General features: G+C 37.8%; 1 protein-coding gene across 2 annotated transcripts in view; it reads right to left on the bottom strand.

Moving 5' to 3' along the window:
• Positions 1 to 23,924, bottom strand: part of Dnajc1 (DnaJ heat shock protein family (Hsp40) member C1) — a 152,830-nt gene that overhangs the window by 25,749 nt on the left and 103,157 nt on the right. For both annotated transcript variants that reach the window (XM_040755442.1, XM_040755441.1), the window contains exon 9: positions 7,468 to 7,587. In XM_040755442.1, the coding sequence (XP_040611376.1) occupies positions 7,468 to 7,587 (120 nt within the window). The remainder of the gene's footprint in view (positions 1 to 7,467; positions 7,588 to 23,924) is intronic.

The following is a 23,924-nucleotide window of genomic DNA, read 5'->3' as shown; positions in this document are numbered from 1 at the left end:
ATTGCTTTAATTTCCATGCTCTGTAGTATATTCTGAAGTCAAGAAGTGTGACTGCCTCCAGCTTTATTCCTCTTTGTCAAGATTGTTTTGTATGTTTAGGATTCTTTGTAGTTCCAAAAAAATTTCCTGACTGCTTTATTCTATTTCTATAAATCAATAGGGTTTTTAAATAAAACGATACAATGAAGAATAAACATTTAAATATATTATACGGAAAAATCTGAAAGGTAAAATGTTACGTTTCTTTACATTTTAAAAATTAAGTTAATGCATGTAAATAGCCTTAGGGGAAAACACCACATTAGGGTATGAGATGAAAAGCAATGCTCCTTATGCCACGGGCTTTCATTTCTGTTCACAGCTCTTGTGAATGTTACAAGATTATAATTATACCCAGCTAAAAAGATGCTTCTTACATACACTATAAATCCTGGGTTTCTTTCCTGCTTCTCCCTACTCTCAATTCAAACCACTGTTGTCTTTTACGTGGACAACTGAACTACTGTTTACCTGGCCATCCTCCCTGTTTCCGTTCTTTCCCTGCCAGTTTCTTCACAGACAGTTGGAATGGTCCTTTCACAGCACTGCCCCTGTGCTCACAATCTCCTAGTGCTCCCCACCCACTCCCAGGAAACCCCCCAGTTTCAGTCAGAAAGGCCCTGTGTGATCTGCTCTTGTACTATCTCCTGGGCTCAGCTTATATAACCTCCATCTATTCCTTCCCAGGCCACGAGGACCTCTCTGGTTGACCTTGCACACGCCCCAAATGTTCTTGCTTCAGTCCTTAAGTGCTGTCTCCTTTTCTCTAAGACTCCTTCCTTCTCAGACAACCATGAGCCCTCACTTTGTGTTTGTTTAGCAACATCTCAGGAAGGATTTTCCCAGAATTCTATCTTAGGTTCCTTCAGTTTCTATCTTCTTAGGCTGTTTTAATTATTATTACTAGTCACATTAGGACTGCCCCCATATGACTCCTCCATATAATCAGGCTTTTCCCATCATGTTTCTCTGCATTTCACAGATCAACTGTCTTTGCTTGGATGGCTGCAGCTTAGTAACAGGAAAACTTCTATTCTAGCTCAATGAAAGGGAAAATTCATTTCCATTATGTTCCACTGAACCGAATTAGTTATGCAGCCATATCATAGGTCAGGAGACTTGGAGACACTGTTACTGGGAGCATATGAGCCCAACTATAAGTCTATTATTATCTAAGAGTATAAGGAGAAAATGTATTTTGGTGAACAACACACAAGAATCTTTTACAATTTGTAGATTTTTAAATTGAAAACAAATGTGTAAAACATGAAAAGTCATTATGTAAAATATTACAATATTGTGACCTGGTAAGTACTTTTTACTTAGTCTACTGAGATTTCCCTTTTTTGGTGGTGGTGGTAACAGGCTTCTGTACTTTGTGGAGTTTCTAGTTGCTTTTCTTTTGTATACACATGCACTTTTCATATGTATATGTATATATGCACAACATAGTTCTAAGCTGTACGACTTATTCTAACAACACCCCTTTTCCAGGGTTCTGATCCTTGTCAGAAAGTCCTCAATTCTTGTTTCAACTTGCCTGTCCTGTTCTTGCCAGCTACACACTTGGAGTATTGTGAGTGATGTGGCTGCTGTTGCAGGTCGTGAGCCATTACTGTTTGGCACTTATGCTTCCTCTTTCCGACAGGTTAACTGCCTGTATTTGCTCTCACACAGGAACTGCTCTGGATTCAGGACACATCTTAGAACTGTGAAGGGACAGCTTCCTTGCCTCCCAGAGTCTACTGTGGTCGAGTGACCCGATGTCACTCTGACATGCCTTACACTGAGAAGTGTTCTCCATAGTAAGGAGATCTTTCAGGATTTATGGATTCTTAGTGCTTGTAAATCTTCCCATGATCTTCTCCATATATCCATTTGGTTTTGGAAATCTCTTACAAAGTGGCTCCAGATATCCTTGCATTCTAAAAAGCTTTGCTGTATCATTTACTAAACAAAAATCTTGCCTTTGGTTTCTTTTAATGAAACTCAATCAGATCTGGATTTCTAGGGTTGAATTCCTGTATTTCCTTTCCCTATGTTAAAAGTTTGCCTTTTTATTCTGCTTTCTAAGAGATTTTCCTGAAGACAACTTTCAACAATTCTGTTGTTTTATTTGATACTTATTTTTGTTTTGATATTTTCTATGGCATCTTGTCCTTTAAAAATATTTTATTTATGTATGTGTTTATTTAGTGTGTGTGTGTGCACATGCACACACATGCATATGTAGGCATGCATTGGTCTCTCCCTGCTTTTTAAAAAATAACAGCATTTTCTTGATTATCTGGATATTAGAAGGCTATTATAAAGAGATTGCATCAATAGGCTCAAACAAACTAATTGAAGAAGGCTGATACAGCTCTACTAAAGATATCCAACTAGTAAAACATCGAATAGTCTACAACATTCTCATTTACATAAGTAACTGCAAAAAAAAAGTAAACAGCCAAGTTCAACTGTCTGAAAGTGAATAGTTTATATGACCAAGTAGTTTCTCTTGAAAAATTAAAGAAAATATTTAGTAGGTCATCACTGTTAAAATTTTACATCTGAAAAAGAATTTCACATCTGGGCTGGTAAGATGGCTCAGTGGGTAAAGACACCTGCATGTACTCAAAGTCCTCAGTTTGATCTCAGACCTGCATCATGGAAGCAGAGAAAAAAACAAAACAAGATGTCCTCTGACCCCCAAACATGCCGTGGCATGCATGCTCACACAACACACAAAGTAAATAAATGTAATGCAAAATTCAAAACTCATTTAAAAAAACACATTGATTCCTGAAAAAAAAAACTGTCAGAAATTAGAACCAAAAAATTAAACTGAATAAAACTTCCCCAGAATATTCCATATCAATGACTAACTGTAAATTAACAGCCAAAAGCCAGATTTCTTCATTAAAAGATAAATAAAAACCTTCTGCATTAATTACTACACAATACTCAGTGGAATTCTCACCAGGCCAAATAGAGTGATTAAGTAACTGGCCTGTAATCCCATCATTCACTTGGAAGACTGAAGCAGAATAACTACCACAAGTTTGTAGCAAGCCTGGGACACATAATGACTTCAGCTCCACCCAGGCTACAGAGTAAGACCATATGTTAGAAAAGAAAAACAAAGCAAAAAAGAAAAAAGGAAAAACTTTTAACATACCCGTGAGTGATATCTAGTAACATTAGTATTTTACATAATAATGTATTATCACTGAAAGTTATAAATCAAATGAACTAGTGACTCATCTAGCCGGGAGGATGGGATAAAGCACTCAGGCATTCCAAAGTGAAGTGGTTTTGAGGTTGTGAGGTGGGGAAGGGAGGAAGACAGGACCTAGAAGACAGCTTGGCCACAGAGAACAGAGAAAGCAGGAAGCTGGCAGTGCAGTGAAGAAATCAAAAGGTTAACTTTCATCATTTTCACAATCAGTAAGGCTATACTGATGCTAAAAATAATAACAATATATTGACGAAATAATATAAAACTGTATTTTTAATTTGCTGATAACCATAAGGCCTTTTGACTTTGAAAAAGCCACCAAAATAACATTGTATAAATGTTCCCGCTAGGTATTTTCTGCCTCAGTGCTAGTTACAGCTGTCTGACAATAAGCTGGGACTTTACTATCTGCACTCTTCATTGGCATACTTTACACAGGTCTTATTACCCTTCAGCATTAATTATAAAAGTTAAATCTAGCCACCTGGCTTTTGTTTTGCTGTCTACCTGGGCCTTTTCTACACAAGCAGAAACTTCTACTCAGTCTATTATCATAAACAGAATGTAAGAGATTAGTGGCCAGCAGTGTACCAGGGTCAGTTTACAGCCTCTCAGGCAAGAGAATATAACTTCAGGAGCAAGAAATTTGATGCTCTCTGACCTTAACTTAGAAGCCTGCAGTTAATAATCACGTTAAAGGTGCTTTTACATGCCAGACAGTTTTTGTTTCCTTTGTTGTTTTTACAATTTGAGTGCCCTTTGTGGTTACTAAAATTATATGCTGAAAGGCATGTAATTAACATTTAAAATTTAAGCCTCAATAAAGTTGGCCTCACAGTTTACCTGAGTTAAAAAATACTTTATGTAAAAAAATTAAAATACTGCTTGTACTTATCCTGGGTAGAATTTAATAATTTAACTCTAATTATGACAAGTAACATATTCTTTTAAACTGAAGGAAAAAAATAGGTTTTTTACTAGAATCTAACAATCTAAATAAAGAGCCATACACTCTCACCTTTCCCTGTAAAAGGTCAATTGTTTCTGGAAGGAAAGAAGCAAGCCTGAAGCTACACATTTAGCAGGGAAACAGGGTCAAATAACAGCTGTGCAGACATGGGCTGGACTCCAGCCAGAAGATCAGGCTGGTGTGCTGTAAGAGGAGATGGTGACCGCCAAAGGAACCTGGCTTCTCTTCCACAATCAAAACTTAATGACAACACATCTAATTAACGCTGCAAGCCCAAAAGAAGTGTAAGTGGCCTTTTAAAGTGTGATTAACTTTCACTTAACATTCTACTAAAGGAATTGTACCAGCTGAAACCACTTCAGCTGGTTAGTTGGTTCACAAGTCTTTCTTGGGCATTGCTGAAACAAATCTGCTGGGGGCTAGAGAGACAGTTCAATAGAAAAGAGTGCTAGCTTCAGAGGACTGGGTTTAATTCCCAGCACCCACACGGCAGCTCACATCTGTTTGCAACTCCAGTCCCAAGGGATATATCATCCTCTAGTGTGGTGCACAGGCATATATGCAGGCAAAACACCCATACACATAAAATATATAAGTAAAATAAAAAACACAATATGACAATTTCGTGTATAAAATTACCAAATATAAAAAATACTTTAAGAAAGTTAGCTGAGTCTTCATGTTGCAGGAGAATTTTTTGCATTGCCTCGCTGCTGTGCCAATAAAGTTTACCTTGAATCAGAGGGTAGAGCTAGCTATAGCAACTAGCTGACCAAATTATCTTTAGCTGACTTGTGCACACTGCACATTCTATGCTTGTTAATAGTATGGAATAATATTGTCTGTTAACAGTAATAATGCAGATTATATATATGTTACCTTTAAAAGTTTAAATGTTTTCAAAACAAGTAGCCCAAGTGATCTAACCTCTTAGATCTGTTGCAGTTTCCTCAAAAATCTACATCCATAATAACTTCAAATCTGCTAGCTGAGACGGTTCAGCCACAGACTACTCCAGCCAGGACTTCAGATAAGCTCTACACTTTCCCATCGCATAGAGCCTGGACAACAAATGATAAAGCTAGTTCTCCCAGGACTTGATCATTGTCCCAATTTTCTCAGGGTATCATAAAGATGTCACTGCCCCCAGACAACAGGAAGCAGTCTAGAGAACATGATACCCACATTTCCAAGAGATGGGGTTGGTGATTTTTTTGGCTGTTCAGTGGGTTATGAATGCCTGTCATCATTTAGGGGAGTTAGTGGTCATGGTAAGGGAGGAAACTAAGCAAGGGAGGTAGGCTTCAAGGATCTCTTTCTTGGAAAATAAATAAGTAAATGAGTAAATAAAAGGAGGGATATGGAAAGGATAGGATAAAAGGGTAAATTATTGAATCTACTTTAAACAAACCTTTTTGTTTGTTTTTTGAGACAGGGTTTCTCTGTGTAACAACTCTAGCTGTCCTGGAACTCACTGTAGACCAGGGAGGCAGGCCTAGAACTTACAGAGAGATCTGACTGCCTCTAGCTCTGCCTCCGGAGTGCTGGGATTAAAAGGCATGAGCTGCCATTCTTTACCTTTTAAGAAGGCAGCAGACTCCCTCGGTTAAGTACTGAGCTGAACTCAAGAAAGCCAGTAACAGAGAGGGAGGACTGATGATCAAAGGGATTAAGACTGGGCTGGTTTAACCCCTGGAAACAGCTGACCAGACAAAGGTTAACTCTTGAATCCCAGGCATCAGCCTGGGAATCCAGCATGGGACTGATCAAGACCCCCTGAATCTGGGTGTCAGTGAGGAGGCCTAGGTAATCTATTGAGCCTTGGGCAGCAGAAGATCAGTACCCATCCCAAGTATACACACAGACTTTGGACTCCCATAGAACAATGTGAGGTGCACTCTCACCCTGAACTCTTGGGGAAGGGTCTAGGCCCTGCCCTATATGAAATGACAGACTATGGACACCCCCATGGAGGGCCTCACCCTCCCTGGGGGAATGAGGGGATAACGGGGGGGGTTGGGGGAGGGCACGGGAGGAGGGGAGGGAAAGGGAGAGGGACCTGGAACTGACTTGTGAAGCAACCTTGTTTCTTATCTAAATTTAAAATGGAAAATAAAAAAAAAAGAAGAAAGCACTAATTAGCATACTATTGTTTTTCTAAAGATAACTGGTCACTTCACAAAACCACAGAAATGATCTGTTACTAGATATAGTAACTTTTGTCCCATGATCATACTTATATGTACATACATACATATGTAAATATATGTAATGTAAAATTCTCAATGGAAGTTCTAACCAAAAAGAAAAGAGGAATAGAAAAAAACTTGACAGTACTTTGAAAATATTTATGTTTGTTTATAAATTAAAATACACAGAAGTTTACTCTGGAAAATAAATTACAGCAATCATAACAAATCTCATTGTTTTGGTAGCTGTGTTTTACTAGTGTGCTCCTTAAAATGTGTGCTCATTGTAAAAAAGGCCTAAAGACATGCTAACAGAATTAAAGAGGAAATTTAAATCTTTGCTTTTAGCAACTCTTTGAAGAACTTTTAACCATAAGATGTATTTAAAGAAACTTAATAAAGGGTATTTACTATGCTTTGCACAAGTATCAATTTGATAACTGAGACAACTGAGTCCCACTCTCACTCTTAATTATATATTTGAAGATCTAGCACATGTCAGGCGCTCTACTGTAGATTCCCTGAATGAAAGCATCTAAAGTGCTGTGTCAAAAGGTCCTACATCAGCACTTTGTCTTCTAGGTGTCAGGTATGGACATTCACACAGGCATGCCAAAGTGAATGGTCAGTAGCATCCTGGAAAGAAACATTCCATCTGCACTAAGTCTAGTGCTTATCTCATTAATCCCAACCACCTGTCTAAATACACCAGCAATCTGTACTTTAGGGTTAAGGCTGAAATGTCACCTCTCTAATTCTGATCATTTTGAAAACTGTCTTTTCCATGATTAAAGGGTCAATATAAACACAGAACCTAACACTGTTTTCTATGATTGGGTTTCAGTAGCTCAAGTCTCTGAACACTAGAGTTCTTCACACTGCTGTTATACTATGGAGCAGGGGAGGGACTCACATCTGCTTCTTGTTTATTTCATTAATGGTTCAGTCCCAGGTCCTTTCTCCACAGATAACCCAGGACCCATCTAAGTGCATAGTTGGCTTGTTCCGGTTTGTTACTCCCCATACAATGCAAATCTCAGTGAACTCACATCTGCCACAGATCGACCCAATTCGTGGGCAATCTTTTCCCATCGACCTGGGGTCCCTCCTGGGAACTTAACCATACTTCTTGTCAGCTGGTTGAGGTCCTCTTCTGTCCATTCAGGTGCCTGTAAAACATTAAAGAAAAAGTAATGAGAAAAATGCTTCCTAAAACACTAACAAGCTTGTGAAACAATTATTGGCAGAACCCTTTCTGCAATGACCAATAGTACTAAACATGTATTTAAGCTTAGTCAAAGGCTGAGGCAGCATCTTTATTGGCAGAATGGAGTCCCAGCAGTCTCTGAAAGATTTTTGTATGCATATAAGAAAATTGAAGTACTGCATAATACAGAACCATGTTTTTGAAGACACTTTAAAAAAAGAGCAATTTTACATTAAAATAAAGAACATTATCAAAGCCTATAAAAAATTCTTGCTACAAAATATTGTACTGCTCATATAGTTCACATAACATGACTAGTACAGTTTTTAAGTAAAAAACATTATAAAAGAAAACAAAATGGTCCTTAGATGTATACATGAAAATCTGACGATAAAAGCATTGAGAATCATAATTGTGCTCACTTTATGTAACAATAACAATATTCAACTTTAGAAATTTTTAATTTGCCAAATGCTAGCATTCTTTAAAACATGAGAACAAATAAGATTAGGAACTCGTACACCAAGATGTGAACCCTCCAGTCCATGCAAAGCTTTTCATAGTTGAAACAGTGGAAACAGCTTAAAGATTACAAAACTGCACAAAAATTCTAGCAGCAACATATTTCTGAATTTCACTACTAGTGACTACCAATGGTTAAAACTTAAAACCAAGTAAATAAACATAAATCACTGTTGGATAAGGAAAAAAAATCTCCATAATATGACAACCATATTCTGGCATAAGCTACTACTCATCAGAGGCCACTCTGGCACTAAATAGTGAGAGACGAAGGAAGCCCACCTCATTTCCCTTTAATTAAAAAGAAAGGCAAGGGTAGAGGAGAAGAAAGGTAGTGGAGAAAATCTTAGAAACAAATACCTTTTCTAATCACCATTTCCGATAATGAACAGGCATCCATCAGGCAGTGTGCATTACAGAGCCATCAGCACAGAACAACAGTTAGCGGTGAGTGACCCCAGGGACTATCTCCAAGCCCCAGCACAGCCTCTCCCTGACACTAATCCTCCCTGTCATTCTCCCTCTGTGCTCTAACCACACTGACATCCGCCTGCCTCACTGCAAGCCAAAGGGGCCCTTCCTGACTTTTTACTGTCTCCCCCAATCAATGGTTCAAGCATGCTCTTTTCACCATGTCCAAATGGCAGCTTCACTCATAATCAGTGCACTGCCCCTGTTAAAGGGCTTCCCGAAAAGCTTTCCTATTTGCATTCATTTGCAAAGCAAACTACTTTTATTCACTTTGTTCTGCTATCAAGAATGTTCCCTGAAGCAGATAAATTGGCATAAATACAACCTGCCACTTAAGAGTCAGTAAATAATAGCCAATAGTAGGGAGGATTTTATCAATCATTCTATTTTGTATCCACTAAGGGCTGAAAGCCTCGAACATATTCATCAGTACAGCCCCTACAATACATGCATAAACTCACTTATATAAAAAGGTAGTCTTCACTGGATCTGGCTAGAATTTCTTTGATATTTAATGAAGATCAGAAATTTAATTCTCTGTATCACTTAAGCTAAAAATTACACAGTGGAGTTTTCCTTTCCTTTTGCTTTATTTAAGGAAAAATGAGTTATTTAGATATCATTTAGAGTAACAAATTAGATTTTCAAAGGAAATATTATTCATATTGTTAAAATCCAAAGCTCTAATAAGTATACCGACATGCAAAGGGGTTAAGCTTGAGGAGAATTTAAATATAAGCTGAAGTGCAAAATCAAGCTATGAAGACCATTAAGATGAAACAGGACTCAAGCCAAAATCACACCACACATCACCTGATACCCACATCAGTTTTAACACAAATCTGGGCAAATCTTCTATTTCTAATGGACTGGACTCCCATAACCTATATATAAACAGTCGATATTAAAAGCCAATCAGAGTTTAGTTTCTTGTTAATGAGTTTAACAACACAGCACTACTGTTTTCCTGGGAAAGCAATATTTAATTTAATCAAATACCTGTATTGAAAAATCTGAAAAAGAAGACTGCCTCAGCAAACTTCCTTTCAGTTTTAGTTATTTCATGGCCATGATTTTTACTATTATTGTTAAAAGATGGGTAATAATAAGAACCCGTGGGCTGAAATCTGAGTGTGGTCTTTGAGCTACTCATTATTCCCTCTCCTACAGCTGCAAGGCCCTTTGGTGAATGTGTAATTCCTCAGCAATAGTTAGTGGTGTCTTTAGAAGGAACAGAGCCCACTGTGATCCAGCTACTCCAGCAGCCATGAGGGTGGCCGTGGTATGAATGTATTTTCCTTGTTCTAATATAGAGCCAACTGGAGCTGTGAAAGTCAAATGAATGCATAAGCATACTGCTTTGCCACTTAAAACCATGTGTGTCCAATATTACTGAAACACTGGGCCAAAAATTCATCGCTACAGTAAAGTAATGGAAGATACCACATGGTGTGGGGACAGCTGTTGTGACTACACAAGCATTCCAATTTTGCATCAGAAAAGCCCCACTTTGGGAATAAATATCCATACTGAATACAAAATAAAAAGTTTTCAAATTATTCAGTATTTTATGTAATGACCCCCAAATATATATGCATGAGAATGATTAGGGAAATTTAAATATTACCAAAATAATATTTCTTTGGGATGGATTTTTGTCATAAAACCTGCTATGTTCAAAGACTTGATGCCCCTAAAAATCTATAATACTCCTGGGTTACAGGACTTGGAGGTGGCAAGGAAAAGCTTGCTGTTATTTTATAGAACCTACACACAGTTTCCCCTTCCAGTTTTAGATCATAAAATATAAAATATAAAGTATCATACGATTTACCTGGTTGAAAAATTATGGCTACATTAAAAGAAAAATACACATTACTTGTATATTTTAATAGTAAAAGGCCCTTTTCTACTTAGTAGATAGTTAAATTTTGGTATTGAACCAGTTGTAGTTGGTTTAGTTCAACTCAAAGTCTTAGGAATTTTACTCAAGAAAATATTTTCACATTCTGTCACCTGGTTAAGATGTCAGTTATGGAGCTATACTGTGGATAGTATTCCTCTGACTCTATATCCTGTACAGCTTTAGAATGCATTCCGTTTTCAGCTATATAATTTCTTTTCCAATTGTAAAGTGACTTTGACAAATTTCTGTGTAAACCAATTGTATGCTAAGAGCAACAAAATTAAAACCAAACCACCTCAAATTATCTTCACTCTTAGGAACATAAACTCTTGAGGCCCTTCTTCCTAACCTGAAGGTGGCTATCACTCATATCTACAAGGGCTCCTAATGAAGTTGCATCCATGAGTTGGAGAAAGCAATGTATCCACCAATAAAGACAGAGAAGAGGACTCCACTTCTTAGTTATTGCTTCCAGTGTTAAGCAAGTGCTCCACTACTGGGATAAATCCAACAAGATAACATTTCTGTGTGGCTCTTGCCAAAAAATTGACACAGTTATCTTGTAATGAAGGAGATCACTCTACCTGGGACATTTCCCCTGCTCTCTTATGGCAGATTTGATATATTGTGGAGTTTTGATTGCCTCTTGGAGCTATGATGGTGTCCTGTGATTGTGATTCTCAGGTGACTATATTGTTGCCATTCCCATCAGGTCAACTAACCTGGGTCACACTACTGTAAATCTTGAAAGTAATCTTGTCATGTTTTTAGCAAACTTTTCAGACAGTTTGCAGTCAGCCAACAATATACCTTTTATTGCTAAAGCCACTGAACAAGGGGCCAGGAGTCTACAATATTGAATGCAACCTCCATGTTTCCTATTGTCTACAGACATCTGGGATTATTGAACATTGAAAAGTCTTCCTCAAACATCAACTCTAAAAGTTGACTCTAGGCAGGTGGATCTCTGTATTAGAGGTCAACTTGGTCTATATAGTAAGTTCTAGGACAGCCAGAGCCATATAATACAAAAACAAAACAAAACAAACAAACAAAAAAAACCCAAACAAACAAAAATTCTGATTCATTCTCTTATTTTTTCCTCATCTTTATATTTTGGTTATGAAAACCAACTGTCCCCAGAAAGAAACCTTTTTCTTTTAACTACTTTCTAGATAATCAAGGGGTAGGTGGTAACAGATATTTACTTAGAAAATTCAGGATGCATGACCTCCATCTATTCCTGATGGCAACCATAGGCCGGTCTGGTTGGTACACCTTTTGGGAAGAGCACAGCAAAGGGTATAGGAAAATCGGCCTGGTCCTGGGTCAGCCACTTCAGATTTCTTGCAGGAGTCATGAAGTCCTAGATCATGGTCACATGGTTGAATATACTTCTTGCTGATACAGTTGTAAGTGGGGGTCTGTAACTTGTATAAAACATCGTAAGTGCCTGTGCTTACTTACTGGGGCATGAGAAATGAAACCAGGCCAGTTGGAGGGTTCATAAAACTTAAGCTGTGGCAATTTTATTGAGAGCAATTAGGCTTTTTATATCTTTATCAGCAACAGAATATAATGGCATTGCCAGGATCAATACAGTTGTAGCTGCCAGGATTCAATGACGTTTGCAAGTTATAAAGGGTACACAAGATTAATGTCTAGCACCAATTGTCCTGTCAAGCTTCTATGCTTCCTTGACTACTAAGGGAACATACAGAGAAACACCAAGTGGCCTGAATGTTTCACTACCTGAGGGAGAGGGCCAGTCTCTCAGGAACTGGAAGGTACAGGGCCCCAGGAAGCATGGACTCTAACCTGAAAACCTATGATGCAGGCCTCTCAAGACAGCTAAGCCAGGCCAACACGGTTCCCTACAAAACATCTTCTTGTACCTCTTGAAGAAAAAGAGAAGGCTAGGTACAAAGTCAGGGATGGTTTTGAGGAAATGTAAATTCACAGATACAAGAAAGGGAGATACTAATTTTGTGGTATTAGAAAACAACAGTCTCAGTCCTGATACGGGTCTGGTATCCAGAGTGCATAAAAAGTTATCTTGAGCTGATGAGACGGTTCAGCAGTAAAGGTATTTGCTATACAAGTCTGGCAGGCAACCTGAGTTACATCCCTGAATCCCATGTAAAGCGTGGAAGGAAAGAACGGACTTCACAAAGCTCCTGACCTCCACACTTACATGGCCCCCACACAAAATTAAACCAAAATTTTAATTATATTTATATATTCTATGTGAGAGTATTTACTCTGCACATATCTATGAACACTATATGCATGCTGTATGCCCATGGAGGTCAGAAGATGGCATTGGATCTCCTGGAACTGGAGTTACAGATGGTTGCAAACCACCGTGTGAATACTGGGAATTGAACTTAGGTTCATCTGCAAGAATAAGTCCTTTTAACCACTGAGCCGTCTCTCCAGCCCCTCCCTCCGAAAATAATTCTTACTAGTAAAAAAATTTTAAATGGTAAAAGGTGCATTTCCCTGCCATGTCTAGAGGACACACTATTTAGTAGCAGGCATCCTGGGTCTCTGGCAATTACAATCCTCTGCCTCCTCTTCTGCAATTTTCCCTGAGCCTTGGGTATAGAGGCTCCATTATAGGTGGAATTTAGCACCCTACAGTCCCTTCTTTGCATTTTGACCAGTTGTAGATCTCTCTAATAGTCTGTACCTGCTGATGAGGGGTATAAAGGTAAGTACTGAGAATGCAACAACAAGCTGGCCAATGGTGGTGCACGCCTTTAATCCCAGCACTCAGGAGGCAGAGGCAGGAGGATCTTTTTGAGTTCGAGGCCAGCCTCATTTACAGAGTGAGTTCCAGGACAGGCTCCAAAGCTACAGAGAAACTCTGTCTCAAACAACAACAACAAGAGCAGCAGCAACAAAAAGAATACACAAACAATATGGTTGCCAAACAAGACCAGAACAATGACACCATTAGCTGACATGCCAACATGGGCATGGGAAATGCTACATGAACCTACATCTAGATGAAGAGCTATACATTTCTGAGAGATGGAAAATTAACTTCCTCCAGGGATGAGTTAGTACATAGTATGTTTAATATCTAGTTGTTAGTCTAGGATATAATAAACAATACTAAGTAGACTCAGTAGATTATATATACACGTATGAATATATACGTATATGTACATATACACATATATATGTAAAAATAATAAAAAGAGACCATGAATTGGAGAGGATGAAGGTAGTAGTGACATAGATACAATATTTATGTATGAAGTTTTTTTTTTAAATGGGCAAAGGATCTTAACAAAAATTTCTCCACAGATGGTTTATAAATAGTCAACAGCTGGGTAGTGGTGGCCCATGCCTTTAATCCCAGCCATTTGGGAGGTAGAGGCAGGCAGATCTTTATGAGTTGGAGGCAAGCCTGGTCTACACAAGTAATTCTAGGACAGCCAGGACTGTTAAATTGAGAAACCCCATCTTGAAAAAACAAAACAAAACAACAACAAAAGCCGATATCTAGAAGAAATGTTGAATACCAGTAACAGATTAAAAAGCAATAGTATGCAAATTATAATCATAGTAAACTTGAATTGGGGTCTAGTGAAGAATAAATGGGATAAAGAGATGAGACTCTAGTGGGGTGGGGTGGTGGGTGAGATGCCATACGGCTTTGCAGACTTGTCAACTGATATTTACTATGCAGAGTCCTAAGTGCTGCTCATGCATTCTACTCTTCAGTCCTCAAGATAACCTTGGAAATGTGATTACCCATTGTGCGGGGGCTCTGAGCTTACAGAACTTGTTCAAGACCTATACATTTGATCACAATTTTTTTCACTACTAAAACTCTACCAATTATTTCCCATTTCCTAAAGAAAAACAACAAACAAAAAAATCCACACTCCTCTGTAGGGCATCTCCTCTGTAGGGCATCTAAAGACTGGGTATCTGGACCTGGCCTCCCTCTCTGGTTTATCTCACCTATATCTCTGCCTCAGGTTATCATCAGCTAGCTAAAACTACTGGTGCTAAATACTCAAGATATCTTACATCGCTGACCCTTAGGGAATATTTTCTTTCTCTCCAGAATACATTGTTTTAAATTACCTACCCAGTACCTCTTCCTCCACCAAGAATTGTTTTCTCTGAGAAGCCTTCCTAGCTCCCCAGGATACTTAAGTTAATCCTGCTAAGTTCCCTCCATAACATTTTATAGTTTTACTTAAATTACTGCACTATACTTTGATGGTTCCTTCATATAACTGTTTCTAAGTATAGATTACAACCACCTTTCATTCTCATGTACACATCCTTAGTGGAGACACATTATAAAGTCAGTGAGTAATTATTAAATAAGTTTTGAGGGGTAAAACAGAAGAATTAATACAAAACCCCACTGTTACTAGGTAGGAAAATAAGTTCAAGATACACTAAACAGGCAACTCTAAAGTGGGAATGACAACAATTATACCCACACCCAAGATCAGTGATGGGGAATACAGAGCTCTTGATTGTGCGGTCAGAGGTCTACCAGAGAAAATTTTCATGTCTCAGGAGACATTTTAATTTATAGATTTATAGCTCTTAAAATTAAATGTGATCTCAAGAGAACAACTATTCTGTCTTCAGGCAGAACATTTTCTGTATTATCCTACTGGGGAAAAAATTGAAACCAGAAGAAATTGAAGAGATTAAAAAAATCAGGGCATGTGATTGACAAATGCTATAGGGAAAATTAAAAATCTGTTGTATTTTTTTCTAGTCTACTTTACAGTTGTACATCTAAGTATTTTTCAAAGGTTACAATATTTAATAGGATGACACTTGATTGCTAGGGCACTAGAATCTATCTTTTTTAAAGCATGAAAGTTAACATTTTTAGTAATTGTATTTGCTTAAAATAAATTTACTTCAATTAGAAACATTCTAGTCCTACGCCCCATTTTCTAGCAAGAAGAAACAGAAACATACAAAAGTTGAGAAAACCTTAAGTTCACTGTGCCATGAATAACAGCACTATGGGAGATCCCAGGTTCCCCAATTTTAGCTCAAGAATCCATCAGCAGTTCCTGAGGTTACAAATCTAAAGTGTTGTGAATGTTGAAAAGAAAATCTGCATCAAGACAATTGAAAGTAGCAATCTTCTGAGTGTTTATATGAAACTATGATAGCATTACAATTTATATGACACTATTGTCAGAATAAAGTTTCCTTTTTGTTTGTTTGTTTTGAGACAAGGTTTCTTTGTATTGTCCTGGAACTTGATCTGTAGACCAGGCTGACCTCAAACTCAGAGATCTACCTGCCTCTGCCTCCCAAGTGTTGGGATTAAAGGTGTGCACCACCACTGCTGAGCTAAAGTTTGCAAATTCTATCATAGAAAATAATTTCCAGTTTTATTTCAGATAAAGCTCAGAGCTGCTTTGTGGTAGCATGTGGAAACAGCTAGTACTGCTCCTGCTTCTGAATAAAAACTACTATTTCAATGGAAAAGAAAGTGAGTTAAATTTATGATATGTACAAGAGCTGTTTACAATGTCCAGACTCTCACAATGCCAACTTTGTTTCTTCCAAATTAGCCACTGATCAATTCAACATCATTACTCTAAGCCTGTTGTGTGTTGGGTCCAATCAGAGAGCATTTTGGTTTGCTTTTACCTGTTGATATGTTTGTTATACTTAATTAAAACTCTCAAGTATTAAAACACATGAAAGGGCTGTAGATCACAGCACCACGGTTCTTTTAGAGGACCCAGATTTAATTTCTGGCCCCCACACAGCAGCTCACAACTATCTGTAACCATAGTCCCAGAGGATCCAACACCCTCTCCTGGCCTCTGTAGGTACTGCATGCATACTGTGCACAAGGCATAAAGCTGACAGATTGCCAATATACATTAAATTAAATATATTAAAACACTTACAAAAGAATAGAAAAGTGCTTAATTTTTACTGCTTAAATTGAAAAAAAACCCTATTGATTGGTGTCATTTAAATGTGAGTAGAGAGCATATCCTGTTAGAAATTTTAATATATTATGGATAAGGAAAATACGACAATTTACCAGCTTTTTCTAGAGACTAGAAAACAGAAATTAATGAGCAAGAAATCACAACATAAAATTAGACAAAACAAATGAAACTGCAATGCCTACATATGGAGTTAATTAAATGGTGGTACACAGTATGTTTGCCATCAAAGGTATGTGCTATTATCTGACTCCTGTGGTAAATGGAATAAAACAGGAAAATACCCACAGTGTAGGATATCACTTCTTTTCAGGGTTGAACAGTATTTTATTATCTATAGATACACACAATAGTCTGTCTATCCATTAATCTACTGATGGACATTTGGGGAAGTTTCTCTTTTTGACTATTGGTGCAGTCGTGAGCTGGGTTTATGTGTACATGTTTGGGCCTGTTTTCAGCTCAAACCATATTCCCATGAGTGGAATGGCTGAGTCATATGGTCACAAGTTAACTTTCTGAGGAACCACCGGGTTGTAATTTTACATCCTCACTGCAACAAGGATTCTACTTTCTCCATAGCTTCTGTTACTACAATTGTTTGAATGAGTCTGGGCTGTTTCCCTAATTCTGAGGGACATGTTTTTTAAATCTGCTTATTGGATATTAATTGATTTTCTTGGGAGAAATGTCATACTAAATTCTTGGTCAATCTTGGTTTTAAAGTATTATTATTATTATTAGCATTTTTGTTTTGTTTTGTTTTGTTTCTCTGTGTAGTAGCTCTGACTGCCCTGGAACTCTGTACACCAGGCTGGTCTTGAACTAACAGATAACCTTCGGCCTTACAGAGATCCTTCTGCCTCTGCCTCCCAAACGCTAGAATTAAAGGCATATGCCACTACTGCCTGGCACATTTTTTTAATATAATGCAGACACTGAAAATTCCTTATTATACACATGACTTAAAGTATTTTCTCCTATTCTTTAGACTGTAGTTTGTTTTCTTGATGGTATTCATTGACACATTTGTTTTGTTTCTCTCTGTAGCCTTGGCTGTCCTGCAATTCATTCTGTAGATCAGGTGGGCCTCAAACTCAGAGATCCGCCTGCCTCTGCCTCCCACACTTTGGGATTAAGGGCATGTGCTACCATCACCTGGCGACACATGTAAGTTTTTAACTTTGGTGAAGGGTACAGTTTTTTGTTTGTTTTTGCTTTTGGTGTCACAGTGAAGGAATCATGACCAATCTAATGCCATGAAACTTTCCCTTTGCTTTCTTCTAGTATTTTCCTTGTTTAGCTCTTATGTTTGTCTGTGATCCATTTTGGATTAATTTTTCTATATAGTATAAGGTCATCATCACTACTATAGCCCAACCACTATTAATTTTTTATGTATGTATTTTGTATACTCAGCACCCTTTGTAGACTTTCCCAGCCCCCAAAAATGTTTCCTGAGATCCTTGTAGAACATTATTTGATAATACCACAAAAGTCTGTATCTAGGATCTCTATCTAACTCATTGGTTCTTAAGTTTATGCCAGTACCACTTAGTTTGATCACTCTGCCTTTGCAATAAGTTTTAAAACCAGGAAGCCTGAGATCTCATCTCTGTTATTTTTCAAGATTGTCTTGTCTCTTTGGGGCCCCTTGAGATTCCACTTTGCTGGAGAATATACCAAATGGAAAGGCATTTCATGCTTATGGAGTGGTAATTTTCAGTGCAGTCCATTCACTTTTATAATAAAGTTCAAAGTCACTTTGTCCAGTCAACTCCACTACCTTATTAGGAGACAGTTTCCTTTTTTCCCTCTTGTCTCCCTTGGGGCTACATAAATTGCATCATGCCATAAAGTCTTTGCCCATTTGACAGTATTTTTTCAAGATTTACTCAAATTGACACATGTAGTTCTAATTTGTTAATTTTAACTTCTATGTATTATTCTGTTTTTCATCTGATTCCCAGTAAGGCTGAAAAAATTTACCAGAGTGCCTTGAAACAACAGAAACTTATTCGCTCACTACCTAGTCTCCCGATAATATTTTGGAAGTTTATGGGACACCCTGCAGCCTGCTGCTGTTGATTTCTAGCAATTCTTGGTGTTCCATGGACTGTAGTGATATCACTCCAATATCTTCTTGTGTTACTCTTACTTGTGGCTGTTCTTTATAGCTATTCTTCTTTTTTCTAAATACATGCATATCACTAATTTTAGGGACTATCTTTTTAAGGTTTCTATTGCTGTGAAGAGAAACCATGACCACAGCAACTCTTATAAAGGAAAACATTTAATTGGAGCTGGTTTACAGTTTCAGAGGTTGTGGTGGTTTGAAGAAAAATGGCCCCCATAGGCCAAAAGGATTGGCACTATTAGGAGATGTGGCCTTGTTGGAGGAAGTGTGTCACTGGAATGAGCTTTGAGGTTTCAGATGCTCAAGTCACACCCAGTGTAGCATTCTCTTCCTGATGCCTGCTGGTCCAGATGTTTTCAGCTCCTCCAGCACCATGTTTGCCTGCATGTTACCATGCTTCCTACCATGACAATAAGGGACTAAACATGAACTGCACATCGCCCCCAATTAAATGTTTCCCTTCATCACAGCAATAGAAACCCTAACCAGGACAGAGGTTTAGTCCATTATCATCATGGTGGGAAGCATGGTAGTGTAGAGACAGATATGGTATTGGAGAGATAGCTGAGTTCTATATCCAGATTGGTGGACAGCAGGATAGAATACCACACTGGCCTGGCTTGAGACCACCAATAATGACACACTTCCTCCAACAAGGCCACATCTACTCCAACATAGTCACACTTCCTAATATTGTCACTCCCTTGTGTCTAAACACTCAAATACATACGTGTATGGTGCCATTCCTATTCAAACCACCACAAAGACTATGCTATTTCAATGACATTATCTTAAATAAGCCCTTACTTACAAATGATTAAATTCTGAGGTTCTCTATAGAGTTTGTGTGTGTAATATTTAATCCATTATGTACTATATGACTAATATATACAGTTTATCCATTTATTTCCTCTACTGATGAATATCCTAGTTGTTTCATATTTTACTTATGTTGGCATGAATATTTTTTAAATAATTCTTTGTCTATGTATTTATGTCTTTCTCTAGTCAATATATTTTAAAGGGAATTTCTGATTAATATCATGAATAGTTTCAGCTCTACAATTACATGTCAAATTACTTGTCAAAGAAGCTTTAACTAAATTTCCCATCAACAATGGAGAGTTACTGTTCCACTGCCCCCAAATACGTGCCAACATCTAACCCTGATTTTGTCAGATGAGTCGGTTTGTTACTTCAAATTAAACAACTGTAACTATCACTGTATTAAACAAGCACAGACAGGGAGTAGGGCTCAGTAGATCACTGGCCTAGCATACATGAAGCCCTGGGTTCTATTAGTTCACTTTGATTTTATGTTTTAATAGAACCAATAATATAATTCCCACGAGCCCACCACCCAGTTTCAGTGATCACTCATTTACAACCAATACTGGTTCATGGCTACTACATTAAAACTCCCTCTCTCTGATGTTATATTAAAGCAAATCTAAGACACAGGAAAAAAAACTTGGAAAAACTTGTTTTCATATTTTATTGTGTGTATACACATGGAGGTCAGAGGACGGCTTTGCTGAGATGGTTCTATCTTTTTTAAGTTGGTTCTGGGCATCAAATTCAGGCCATGTTTTTACTTGATGAACTGTTCTCACCAGCCCCAACAGAGTCTCTTAGCCTAGGTGGGCCTTGAATTATAGTCCTTCTGTCTCAGCCTCGTAAATGCTGAGATTGCAGAGGTATGCCACCATGTTTGATTTCAATCTTTTTGTTGAAGCATATTCATAGTAAAGGTCCATTACTGGCATACTGTTAAACATTACATTTTTTTGTTTGTTTTTTCGAGACAGGGTTTCTTTGTTTTGGAGGCTGTCTTGGAACTCTGTAGACCAGGCTGACCTTGAGCTCACAGAGATCTGCCTGCCTCTGCCTCCTGAGTGCTGGGATTAAAGGTGTGAGCTTCCAATGCCTGACCCATTAATTTATTTAAATGCATAGATGTTTCATTCTTTTTCTGTAAAATGTCCAGTAGATATTCTGAAGGCATTTTCTACTTTCTTTTAATACCTTCTATTGCACATAAGAAAGTTAATTGTTTACATAATTAGTGTTCTCCTTGATTTGTTTCTATGTAGACTGTTTTTATTTACCCTGTTTGGACACTGAGTACTTCTCAAATATAAGGACTTACCTGTCTTAACAACTGCTGAAAATCTCAATCATTATTTTAATGACACATTTCCCAATCTGTCCACCTGTAACTGCCATCAGTCATTCTATCGTCCCATTCTATACTCCTAGATACTCTTGTATCTTTTTTATCCTCATCTTTTGTTTGTAAGGATCAACTTTATAAACACAAATTTTCATTTCAGTGGTCTAAAAATTCAGTGGCCTACACAAGTCTTCAAGGAACACTTCATTCCTACAAGTTGTATTTTTTGCTTACTCTGCTGTCACATTCAGTCATGATGACTTTATTCTTTCTTTTCCTCCTGTAAGCACTATAAAGCTAATTTGTTTTATGGTCGTTTTTCTTTCCTACTGCTGCCATGCCAGTTGTGTTCATTGTTGTTTCTGCTGACCATCAACGTTAATGCCTCTTCTGAGCACATCTTCACTCGATTTATTTTTCCTCCAACAAAACTCCCTAAAGCCCTGTTTGTGAAAATCCTAGAAATTCTTGTTACAGCCCTAGGGATTATAATGGTCTGGAAGACTAAAGTTTCCTGCTCCTTTGAGACCACGCTCTGTGCAGCAGGCTTGGTTCCAGCTACCTAAAGTCTCAAAGCTGAGCCTTCTTCCAGCCCTCAGCTGACATCTTATCTTTTTCTGGTCACTATGGACTCTTGTACTCCTGTTATCTACTTATTATATAGTAGCTATAGTATAATTAGCTACTTATTATTTTTCTCGTACTCAGACTACTGCAATAACCTTTTTTTTTTTTTAAAGGTCTGGTCATATTAGGTAACCTGGCTGGCATGAAATTACTGTAGCAAACTTTTATTATTCCTTCTCCTCCATTCAAACTCATATATTACCTCAGCTAAATATTTTTAAAGTACACAATGACACTACACCACATTTTCAAAATATCAAGCATAATGGTATACAAATATGAGGATGCTGCACTGAAACTTATTACTTTGTATGCTAACTTCGAAATTTAATAATGATTTGGCCACAACCTAATTTTCTAAGTTTACCTTTTCTTTATCATTTAAAGTACCACTGATGGAGCAAAACTGTTCACTACGCCTGGTAATATACTCTGAACAACAGTGTCTCAGGAATTCATTTCAGAATTTTTTCCTATTCTTCCAACTTCTTTATAAAGCCTTTGTTTCTTTTCTAGATGGAGGTAATCTTGCCATCTGCTGAACTTTAGACCTCTTGTGACACTCCTAAACTATACCTCAAAATATGTCTAGTGAGGCTTCGATTTTACTGGTTAAGCTAGATAATACAAACACTAAGATGATACAAGAACCAAGAACATGGATTTTGAAAATAGGAAACTAGTTCTGAATCATGGTTTTGACCTGCATGAAATAAGTAAAATAACAGTGCATGTCTATTATGTGCATAAAACAGTGCCAAGTTCATAGAACCCACTTAATAACTGTTTGCTAAAAATATGAATGACAAAATTGGGACTATCTTATTTGTCACCATATTGCCCAATCACATATTTTCCATGCAACAGGCAATTCAACATTTTAGAAGTTAAAATCAAACTAATTAATTCAAAACATTATATGATTAAGTGCTGTAAGAATTCATATAAGGAAAGACCTTTCTGGAATGAGTTTGTAAGAAAACACCTTTATGAAAGAAGTATTCTGCAGTGAAACACCTAATGAGCTTTAGGGAGAAGAGGAAGCATCTCTTGAGCCTAGGAATCCAAGACCAACAACATAGGAAGGCTCTGTCTCAAGAAGCTAAAGATCAAAGCCAGGAGTAGAGGTACATGTCCATAATCACAGCATATGGATCATGTTTAATATCATAATTTAATGAAAATAGAATTGTTCATTTGGAGATATAAATGAAAAACAAAAAAAATTGCATTTGGTTAATCAGTAACATGTCTGTCCAGAACAGTGGTTCTCAACCTGTGGGTCACAACCCTTTGGGGTCACATACCAGATATCTATATTATAATTCATAGCAAAATTATAGTTATGAAGTAGCAATGAACAATTTTATAGTTAGGGGTCACCTTTAGGGTTGTAGCATTAGGAAGGTTGAGAACTACTGTTGTAGAACAAGTAACATATTAGTTTTTATATAATAGGGTGTGTTCTTAGATTTCCAAGGACACAGATGTAGTAAGATTCAAGGTAGCAAGAGAAGGGGAGAGGAGGACATGGCGGAGCAGGAAGGTTGAGTCGGGGGAATAATAGAGGAGAGCAGGATGAGAGATACCATAATAGAGGGAGTCATTATAGGTTTGAGGAGAGATCTGGCACTAATAAGATTCCCAGAGATCTACAAGGATGATACCAACTGGCAATCTAAGCAATAGTGGAGACTTCCCTGCACTTCCCTGGTAATGAGATTGATGACTATCTTCTATGCCAACCTAGAGTCTTCATCCAGTGGCTGATGGAAGCAGAGGCAGACACCCACAGCTAAACACTGAACTGAACTCCTGGAATCCAGTTGCAGAGAGGGAGGAGTGATGAGTAAAGGGATCAAGACGAGGTTGGAGAAACCCACAGAGACAGATGACCTGAACAAGGGAGAGCTCATGGACCCCAGACTGATGGCTTAGAGGCCAGCATGTGACTGATCCATGACACCTAAATTTGGGTGTCAGTGAGGAGGCCTTGGCAATCTTTGGGGCCTTAGGTAGTAGATCAGTATTTATCCCTGGCATTCGAATGGACTTTGGGAGCCCATTCTACATAGAGGGATGCTCTCTCAGCCTGGACACATTGGGGAGGACCTAGGCTCTGCCCTGGATGATATGACAAACTTTGGAGATTCCCCCATGAAGGGCCTCACCCTCCCTGGAAAGTCGAGAGGAGATTGGGTGAGGGGACTTGGGGGGCAGGGGAGGAGGGGAGGGAGAGGGAGCTGGAATTGACATGTGGAGCAAGCTTGTTTCTAATTTAAATAAAAATAAATTAATTAAATAAAAGATTCAAGGTAGTAGTCATTAATTATAAGCATATCAACATGCAGGTTTAAAGACTTAATTATCAATATTATCCTGGCATTCTTAAAATGAACTATTTCCATTATAGAAAGTTTCTAAGAGAAAAATGAGTTTATATTAAAAAAAAGTCAATAATCAAAAGAGAAATGGTATAAAGAGCATCTTTTCTTTG

The sequence above is a fragment of the Mesocricetus auratus genome, unplaced genomic scaffold (assembly GCF_017639785.1).
Source record: "Mesocricetus auratus isolate SY011 unplaced genomic scaffold, BCM_Maur_2.0 Super-Scaffold_100013, whole genome shotgun sequence".
Classification (NCBI taxonomy): domain Eukaryota; kingdom Metazoa; phylum Chordata; class Mammalia; order Rodentia; family Cricetidae; genus Mesocricetus; species Mesocricetus auratus.
Note: the sequence above shows the minus strand (reverse complement) of the source record. Positions and strands in the feature narration are given on the sequence as shown.